At 33.3% G+C, this 10,733-nt stretch overlaps 1 protein-coding gene across 1 annotated transcript; it reads right to left on the bottom strand.

Moving 5' to 3' along the window:
- Positions 1–2,835: 2,835 nt before the first annotated feature.
- On the bottom strand, positions 2,836–10,405 carry LOC146895902 (uncharacterized). Its single transcript, XM_085685360.2, has 4 exons — positions 10,372–10,405; positions 9,624–9,719; positions 4,201–4,284; positions 2,836–3,572 (listed from the first exon to the last, which is right to left on the bottom strand). The coding sequence occupies exons 1-4, from the start codon at positions 10,403–10,405 to the stop codon at positions 2,836–2,838; spliced, it is 951 nt and encodes a 316-aa protein (XP_085541486.2).
- Positions 10,406–10,733: the final 328 nt, after the last annotated feature.

The following is a 10,733-nucleotide window of genomic DNA, read 5'->3' as shown; positions in this document are numbered from 1 at the left end:
GTATTATTCATAATTCCATACATATGCACATAATTACATATATGTATATATACATATTTACAGCTACATGTGCAAGTGTGTGTGTGTGTGTGTGTATCCATGTCATATCTTAAAGAATATTTCATAATATTCACCCCCACTTTCTGGCTCATATTTTCTTGCCAAACTCTCCTCTATGAAGATACTGTTTCTTTATTACAAATATTTAATAAATTTGAGATTCCTCACATATGACATCCAAAGCTGTCAGTTTAAATATATTAAAATTATACTCAGACTCACCTATAATTCCTTGGTGTCTTATAGAACAAAATCAGGAAATCACTTCTCCTTTTTGTCCTTCGGCCAGTAGCAACCACAGATTTAAATTGTCTGATTTATTTACCAGTATTAATTTACTTTACTCTATCTGTCTTTTTTTATGAGTCTGAATCTGTACTTTCCTGAAGACTATCTTATGAATTTGTTGTTGTGTCTGGGTATGCATCTAACCCTAACAAGCTTTTTATTCTGTTCTTTTATTGAATAGAACAAGGAACATCAGAAGAGAAAGGTTTGGGAGTTACTGGCCTGAAGCGCTTAAATAATTTCACAAGGATTTGTCTGTGATTCCACTTGACTCTACCTGATACCAATAACAGACAGTACTACAAACACCATTGCTCATCATATAATACCTCTATACTTTATTTAGCATTTATTGTGGAAGGAATTAATTTAAGGTTTCATGTAGGTCACAAAAATAATTTAATTAGGTAAAAAATCCAAGGAAAATAAGGTTGGTTTTTAAAATGTTCTCTTATAAAGACAGCATAATCAAGCAGTTCATAGTAGGCAAAGGAGAAGACTTTCTGGCAAAGATCCTTAGACCACAGAACTTAAGACCAAGTAGTGACAAATGAGACTTCATAAAACTAACTGCCATTGATAGATAGCAGACTACTAATTTTCAAAAGAAGAGACAGTGTTAAGATTAGGAAAATAACATTACGAGCTAAACATCTGATAGTGATTTTAGAACATACCTAGAACTAAAAAGCTGTACACCAAAAGAGAGGGAGACAAAAAAACAAGCAAAGAAAAACAAAAATGCCACTGGCATTAAAATTGGGTCATAAACCTAATAGAAATCTCAAAAGAAAACATAAATATCTCTGCGAAGTATTTTTTAATGTTCAACATGCTTAGCAATCAGTGAAATGCAAATTAACTATACTTTGCAATTTATTTCCCATATCAGAATGACTAAGAAAAAAATCATCATTAATATAGGATAACAAATATTGCTGTACGGATGAAGAAAGGGAAATAATTTATCCACTTTTTTTGAGAGTTCACACTGGTGAAGCACAATGAAATCAATGTGGAATTGCCTCAAAAAATCTAAAAACAGTATATCACTTTTTGGTGGTTTTATAGGGCTTAGGTATCAAAGTAAGTGTCCTTATAAAAAGAATGTCACATTGTTCCTTTTGCTTCTAGTTTGTACAATAATTTTAGAAGAATTTATGTTAATTCTAGAAGAATTACCAAAAGTTAGAAAGTGCCACCTACTACCATTATTCTGATACAAGTTTATGGTTTAAAATTACACCTGATGTCTTATCCTTTACCACCAACTACAGCATCTCTAAGCCTCCATTACAGAAATTTGCTGCATATATTTACTACTAAAAGAGAGACCCACCTGCAGTCATAGTTCAAACAATAAAAAAATGTTCATCTGTAAGTGTTCTTTCAATATCACATTTCTTTCATTAGTTAAAAAAGGAAGTGATTTGGGCCTATAGCAAATACAGCAATATCATCCCCCCCAGGCGATTTTCAGGGATTGTTCAGGACAAAATGATAAAAGATGGTAAGAGCCAAAGGAGATGGATGACAATAAGGAAGGAGGGTTTTTGAACACAGTGGATGATTTGTAATTATGAACTCAAGTGAATCATAAGAGCTGAACAAGGAAAAGCCAGATCAAAAATACCAGGCCTCTTTCCAACTCTTATTACTTTAATTAAACCATATATTTTTAGTGTATGTTCTGCCACATAGCACACATCCAGCTTCCTCCATCTCTAGTGGCAATTTGCCTGCTTTATTTCCTTCTCCTACTTCCACTATCTTCCTGGAAGTCCTGCCAATATCTCCTACCTAGGTTTGTCCATTTACTTCCCCTTACTTCAATCACAGCAATACATGTTCACACAGTGTATACGTGTCCCAGGTCAAATCTACTTCTTTGTTATGACATATTTCTGTTGTTGATATTCATCCACAGAACTGCTCACATTAATGTTGTCCTGACATTAAAGAATAGACTATCAAAACAAAGAAATGCAAAAAATGGCTAAAATATTTAATATTTTTATTGCAAAGAAGGAAAACACTTAAAGTTCAAAATAATCAGTTATTTATCTGAAATCACAAATAACTACAGGAAAATAATGCTTATATCGAATATAGTCACATTACCTAAACAATATGCCAATCTAAAATATGCATAAAAATCTGGAATAGTTTGATTTTAGATGGTTCCTTAACACATCTTGACATAGAGTCAAGAAGTGTTATTGCTTAATTCATTTCTACTAGAGATATTTATTGATAATAATTGATATTTGAATTGTTACATCCCCAACATGATGCATAAATAATTTATTTCACAATGAATGTTTCATGATTATAAAATCCAAATCTGAACACAATATTTCTAAATTTATTAGGACAATAGCACCGTATAAGTATTGACTAAGCTTGGAAAGTAATTGAAGCATGTGAGTCTGTGAAATAGCTTGTTCAGTGTATGAAGACGGGTAAATTAAATTGGTGTGAGTTAAACTACGAAGTTTTAAAAAGTGTACCCATTACATGAATTTTCTGATGCCTTCTAAGACTTGTGCATATAGTAAAGGACTTGCAACATTTTTTACATCTATAAGGTTTCTCAGTATGGATTCTGTGATGAGTTTGAAGATTTGAATAACGGGTAAAGGACTTGCCACATTCTTTACACCTGTAAGGTTTTTCACCAGTATGGATTCTGTGATGAGTTTGAAGATTTGCATGACGGGTAAAGGACTTGCCACATTCTTGACATCTGTAAGGTTTCTCACCAGTATGGATTCTGTGATGTCTGTAAAGTGTTGAGGCCTGGCTAAAGGACTTGCCACATTCTTGACATCTGTAAAGTTTCTCACCAGTATGGATTTTGTGATGTCTGTAAAGTGTTGAGGCCTGGGTAAAAGACTTGTCACATTCTTGACATCTGTAAGATTTATCACCAGTATGGATATTGTGATGAGCTTGAAGATGTGCATGACGGGTAAAGGACTTGCCACATTCTTGACATCTGTAAGGTTTGTCAGCAGAATGGATTCTTTGGTGAGTTTGAAGACTTGCATGATGGGGAAATGATTTATCACAATCTTGACATTTATGTCCTTTCTCTTTGGGATTAATTCTCTTATGACTATTGTGGCATGAACATCTGTTGAAGCTCTTTCCATATTCCTTATAGTTGTATTGTGTCTTTTCATTTTGAATGTTTATATAATGTTTCTCTTGTTTCTGGTCGTATGGGAGGAAAAATAGATGTGTGTTATAAGCAAATATCTCCATACATTTCTCAGGAAAAACAGCCTCCTACTATATATTTAAATACTGAGTAAACATGTACTGTGGGGCATTGTTTTGGTCATTTGTTCCACAACTGATAGTTGTGACAACTATTCTTCCTAGAGTTTTTGGGAAGGATTTAATAGCATCACTTTATATGTAAGACTTTTCCCCACTAGAAATGCTATGCTACATTTTCAGTTTCATTTTATTGAGAAAAACCTTTCAGTGTAGATCTAAATTGATTAGTTTGTCACAAATGTAATTAATAGTTGTGGGAACTCTAATGAATACTTAATAGAATATTTATCATTCACTTTTCAGACTTTTTCAACTTTCTTTGCAGATAAAAACATGTTTTAAAACTTTAAGTGCATTTTTTAAGAAAAGTAACATCTTCTATAAATGTATGAGTTCTAGTGTGACATCATTCACAATAAGGTAGAAATTCTTGACCTTTTTTGGCAGATTTATCTAGGGTGGCTCGTAAGTAAAGATTATTTCAAGTATGACACAAACTTTTCTTTTTGCTCTCATCACCAAATTTTTAAAAAATCATTAAGAGAAAGGTTTCTAGGTCAAAACTTACAGATATTCCAGATACCAACTTCAGAATTGAATCTTGTATATTTGCCTGTGCAAGTTGTTCTTGTGTTTGATGGAAATATAGAACTGTAAAAAAGGAAATAGTTAATTATCTGAATTAGTACACTAAGGTGAAAATTTTTCAGATATATAAGGCACACCATTTTATAAGTATGGGAACCATATGCTTTGTGGCATAGAAAAACTTATGATCATTTTTTTCTAATGAAACAATCTTCTCAAGACAAGTGAATAGAACATCTTTCATAACATACACTAAAGAAATATGAAAAAAGGCAGGATTGAATATATATATATATATATATTACATTACCTTGGACTTTTCAAACATGATTTTTAGAATAATAAATAATACTATAGTGGTTTGAACGAAATGACCCCATATATTCAGACATCTGACTACATGGCCTGAAGATGGTGGATATTTATGGGTAGGATTAGGGGCTTTCAACTTACTGGAAGGCCTATGTCCATAGAGACTGGTGTTGAGAACTTTAAAGCCTTCTGCTGCCACTACTGAGCTCTCTGATTCACATGGTTGTTCTAGATGTGACCTCTTACGGCTTTTCTAGACCCTTGTAAACTAATCCCATTGATTCATCATCACTGATCTTTCTTTTATACGTTGTCTTTATCATGGTGTTTTATCACAGCATTTGAAAAGTAACTATTACAAAGCCTATAACTCAAGTATTAAAAATCACATTTGTTATGAAACTGCATTTTAATAAAAAAATCTAATCTCTTCAAATACTTGAAATGAGCAACTGAATAACATTAATGAGGCAGACAGAATACTAATTAATAAAAAAGGAGAAATGAACAGCAGGAAACAGTTATTACTAACTGGTTCTCAAAGAACCATGCACGCCATATTGAAGGGATTTATAGATTTTCAGATATGAGTGAAATTTTTGAGGACTGATCATAACATTATAAACACATTTTCTTTTTCTTACACAAAAATATATGCTTTTCATAAAATATATTTTGATTATGACTTTTCATCCTTCATATGACCTGTGATTCTCCCCATATTCACTTAGGTCTAAATTTAGTGACTTTATGTCACTTCTTAGAAAACAAATAGGCATCTAAGTAATAAAAATGAAATTATATAATCAAAATCAAATAAATCGGATAAGACAACAGAAGTAAGGAGATTAAGAGAAAGTACAACAAGTATATGTAGTTAGAAAGACAAACATTTGCACACACAAAAATTTCATAAAACAGAACAGAAAAAAAATCCTCTGGAAATTATATTTATCTGGATCTGTTGAAGCAAGAAACTTTTTGCTTATAATTACCGTGAAGATAGCACAGAATGTAATCCTGAGAGGCAAAAAGGCTCCTTTCAGCCAGTTAACATCTAGCAAAAGTGCCAACAAGAACAAATAAAACATACTTCCTTTGTGTATTTACCTAAATTTCCTAGTTTCCAGATACTTCCTCCACCCACTGGAGAAAAGTTGCACTAAGAAAAAAAGATGATTCTTCCCTAGCATTTGATTTTCCCTGATTGTAATCTTTAGCTTATTTATCTAGTTACATTTAAGATAACTGCCAAAGCATACATATTCCCTTCTTAATTTTCCCAAATACCTTAGTCTCACTTTCTCCATAAATTAACTTTCTTTCTCTTTAAGAAGTGCCTAGAGGTTTCAACAACCCCAAACTTGAGCCATTAGAGTAAGATTGAGAGTTACTGCTTCATGTAAAACATTTATCTCTTTCTATGACCCTGAAATACTCGGAGCTTGTACCTCGCCAGGGCTGAAACTTGCTGATTCTAAATATATATAGTTGAAAACTTTTGTATTACAACAGAACAATAAAGAATATTTGAAAGGAAGGGCATTAACCCCTTTATGGGAAGTTCATAGTAATCCTTTGTATTCCCTTAACTCCTGAGTATCATCTCATCTTTGGGACTGTGGATAGGGGCTGGAGCTGGTCTCATAGCTCTTGCATTGATTATTATTTAACTGTAGTATAATTTAATATTGTAGATGGTATACATTCTACAATGTATAGTTTTTTTCATGATTGTTTAAGCCATTGTGAGATTTTTGTTTGTCTACATTCATATAATGCTAAAGACAGTCTTTTAATGATCTATGAGGAATTGTGTTTGAATTCTGTTGGGTTTTGCACAGAATCAGAACTTTACTTTAGGTAGGATGACCATTTTTGCTATATCAATTGACCAAACCTTGAGCATGTGAACTTTCTCCATCTTCTGATATCTTTTCCAATAAATTTTTCAATGCCATATACATTTGAGAAGGGTCTTTCTCTTGTTTAGTTTGAAATACCACAAACTAATTTCTGAATATATTGTGGAAAACATCATTTCACTGATTTCTATTTAACTTCTTTTTTTATTTGTATATAGAATGGCTACTGATTTTTGCTATTTTATTTTGCATTACCTCAATTTTATTGGAAGTGTTTCTAATTTGTAGAATTTCCCTGGTAAAATTCTAAGTCTTTTATGTATGAAATCATAGCAACTTCATATAAAATTCACTTGATTTCATCCTTTCCTATTCATCACTTTTTGATCTTCTTCATTTGTATTTTGTTCCAGTGAAGATTTCACATACTCTACTGAATACATATAAAAAGAGTGAATGTCCTTGTATTATTCCATATTTTACTGGAAAGGTTTGGAATTTCTTACCATGTAGATGATGTGGTTTATAGGCTTGCTTTAAATTGGACCATTTATTTTGAAGCTTGTCCCTTGCTTCTCTAGTTTCTCCAGAACTTTTATCAAGAAGGGTTGTTGATATTTTTCAAAGACTTTTCTACATCTATTTAGATGAACATCTGAAATTTGATATTCAGTTTGTTTACCTGGTAGATTACATACATAGGTTCTCATTTGTTGATTCATTCCTATATGTTTTGATTAAAGCCTATGGTAGATGGTATTTTGATGTTTTCTTGGATTCAGTTTGCAAATATTTTATTGAGGATATATATATATATATATATATAATATGTATAATATATATATTAGTTTCATGAGGAAATTGTCATTTCATCCATGTACTTTTTGGGCATATAAGTGGTTTAGGTATCAATGTAACTGTCCTCATGAAAAGAATTTCACAGTGATCTGCTGCTTTTACTTTGTAGAATGATATGAGCAGTACTCATGCTAACTGTAGATGAATTATTAAAAGATAGAAAGTAACACCTACTACCATAATTCTGATGCATGAATGTATTATTAAAATAATACCTGATATCTCATTGTTTTTACACAGACTTTCATCTCTAAGCCTTCATTCCTGTAGATTCTCATAGAACTTGACATCTACAAACTGACCCACAAGTTTTCATTGCACAGACAATAAGAAAATATTCAGATCTAAGTACGATGTTTATATCAAACCTGTTCCCTAGAATGTGCAGATCTCATCAAGACAGAGCAATAATAAATGTTAAGGGCCAAAAATGATAAAGCACTACAAAAAAATGGGTTTTCTTCACACACCATGACAGCTGTTCATATGAGTTCAAGGGATTAGGATAGCATGCATCAGACCTGAAAAATCTAAAACTAGATAAAACTATAAAGAAAGAATGAGAGGACATGGACACCCACCCCTTGGTGAGATTTTCCTCTGATTTTAAAAATGCTTGAAGAAAAGGGTAAAGTTATTTTAAGAATGTGTACCTCCTGACAATTCAACCATATTGTAGGCCAGGCTCAAAGCCCTGTGCATGTAAAAGAAGAAAAGAAAAAATGCAAAGATGTCTGGAGGAAGGGGAATGTTGGAGTTGTTTGAGAGTTGAATATGATCACATGATATTGTATGGTATCTAAAATAATCAATACAGATATTGAAAACAATATATTATCTATATATAAATATGCTTTTCCAAAGAAAATAAGTCGCACAATACATCACAAAGGAAAACAAGAGAATACTCAAATTTTGTATGGAAATTATCATATTATAAATTTTGATATTCAGAGATTTAGAGATGATTTTAAAATAGATGTTGACTCTAGAGGGGTTCCCAGGTGTCCATGGAGATGTCCCCATCTAGTTCCTTGGGTAGCTGAGGAAAGGGAGCCTGAAGTGGCCCTACCCTATAGCCACACTGATGAATATCTTGCTTATCACCATAGAAGCTTCATCTGGCGATGGATGGAGATCCATCTATAGAGATCCATCTATAGAGACCCACATTGGAGCACTGGACTGAACTCCCAAGGCCCAAATGAGGAGCAGAAGGAGGGAGAACACGAACAAGGAAGTCAGGACTAGGAGGGATGCATCCACCCACTGAGACAGTGGGGCTGATCTAATGGGATCTCACCAAGGCCAGCTGGACTGGGACTGAAAGAGCATGGGATCAAACCAGACTCTCTGAACGTGGAGGACAATGAGAGCTGACTGAGAAGCCAAGGACAATGGTACTGGGTTTTGATCCTACTGTATGTACTGGCTTTTTGGGAGCCTAGTTTGTTTGGTTGCCCACCTTCCTGGACCTGGATGGAGGAGGGAAGACCTTGGACTTCCCACAGGGCAGGAAACCCTGACTGCTCTTTGAATTGGAGAGGGAGGGGGAGAGGAGTGGGGGGAGGGGGAGGGAAATGGGAGGTAGGGAGGAGGCGGAAATTTTTTAATAATAATAATAATAATGAAAAAATAAAATAGATGAATAATATGTATATTCCTAAACAATTCTTAATTTATAATGAATATTTTTATAGAAATAGATAAAATTACTTAATAAATTCTGTAGCTGTTAAGGCAAAGAAAGAATGTTGCCATCTTTTAAAATGAGTACCACTATAAAAGTTATATCTTCTGATTTTATGTGAAACTACACAACAGTAAAAACCATGTAATACTGTCAGGAGAGCAGAAAAGAAGATGTGAACCGGTACAGAGAAATACTCTTTCATATGCTGTGAAAGTTTTACTTGAATGCTAATTTTCCTTTCAATATTGTTGATTTCAAAGATTGCTAACAGTCAAGGATGTGGAAACAATTCATCTTTCTTCCTCTTTTTTTTTCCTGCTACTCTATGCAAATCTACGGTGGATGGTGGAAGACTGTGTGTCGTTCTGCAGGCCGGCGGGGGGGGGGGGGGCGGGGGCGGGGGGTGTACTGATAGTACTGATAGACGGTAACCGAACTACTACCCCCTAAGCTGTCTCTCCGGCTGGTATCTTTCCTTCTCTTTATGCCATAATTTGAGTTAATTATTCAAAGTGAATTTTTATGTGAAGAAGACCTATGAAATATTTTGGGATAATTATTTACTGTGAATTTTTATATCATTTCCATTAAAGATATTTGCAAACCCCACTGCAAGAACAAAATTCTCCAAGTCTTAGAATTCCCACAAGTGCCAATGCTTCATTCTGGCTTACCTTGTTCATTGCCTTCTTTCTCTCCAATGTTCACATTCCAGGACTCTTTGCTTTGTTCAAGAGAACTGATGAGGTTTGGTTTTGACACTGAAATACCTGTGTGTTGTAACAGATATATGACAGTAAAACACATGGGTTTCTTATACATCATCATAGTGATAATATGAGAATACATGCAATATAAAATTCAAGATATAATTTCCTAATTGCTATCTTCTTTTATATTTTTTATTTTATTGATTTTTAATGAGCTCTAAATTTTTCTCTGCTTCCTTGCCTGCCTCTCCTCTCCCCTTCAACCCTCCCCCAAGGTCCCCATGCTCCCAATTTACTCAGGAGATCTTGTCTTTTCATACACAGATCTAATCTACATGGGAAACAGAAAAAGTAATAGAAAAAGCAGTATCTTCTAATATTTTAAAATATTCAAAATAATTTCTGATATTTTATACTTAGAGTTATTTTTGAAATTTTTAATGTATCTAAGTTAAAATATATTTTGAATCATTAAGTTGCAAATTTATATAATCTATGATGTTTCTGCAAGTAAAACATATTATAAAAGTTTGAATGATCAGTGTCATCTACCGGAGTCAGAAATTTATTGACAAATTAAAGTTACAAGAAATATTATGTTCCACATGATGAACTTCATGATTTTTATTAAATTATCATGTCAATATCAGGGAGACAATTTAGGCATAGTTATTAAACATGCTTATATAAAACAATTATGAATAAGTCTCACCCACAGAGAGCATATTACTGTAGGTCTCCAACATGACATCCCTGTACAAAGCCCTCTGAGCAAAGTCCAGGCAATCCCACTCATCTTGAGAGAAGTCTATTGACACATCCTCGAATGTCAAGATTTCCTGTCATGAAAGAAAATGGTTTATCAAGTGCCCAGGTACAAAGTTCTTTTTATAGTCTAAGAATACATAAGATCATCATAAAACTTGGTTTGTTCTTGATTAGCATTATTCTAAAAGACATACTCTAAATTACAGTCCATATAAAAAATCTATGTGCTGGAAATATGACAGATCAAGTGAACTAAGACAAATTTAAGATGTAAATCCACAGGTTGAAATAAGGTATGTGAGTGGG

This window comes from Myodes glareolus, chromosome 1 (assembly GCF_982192425.1).
Source record: "Myodes glareolus chromosome 1, mMyoGla1.1, whole genome shotgun sequence".
In the NCBI taxonomy this organism is placed as follows: Eukaryota; Metazoa; Chordata; class Mammalia; order Rodentia; family Cricetidae; genus Myodes; species Myodes glareolus.
Note: the sequence above shows the minus strand (reverse complement) of the source record. Positions and strands in the feature narration are given on the sequence as shown.

Bases quoted from the DNA above. Each gene is read 5' to 3' on its own strand.
- LOC146895902 (XM_085685360.2), bottom strand. From the start codon at position 10,405: ATGTTGGAGACCTACAGTAATATGCTCTCTGTGG. The intron at 9,720-10,371 runs GTGAGACTTATT...TACAACACACAG, and splicing joins CAGTAATATGCTCTCTGTGG to GTATTTCAGTGTCAAAACCA. The intron at 3,573-4,200 runs TAAGTTTTGACC...TTTTCCTCCCAT, and splicing joins GTTGGTATCTGGAATATCTG to ACGACCAGAAACAAGAGAAA.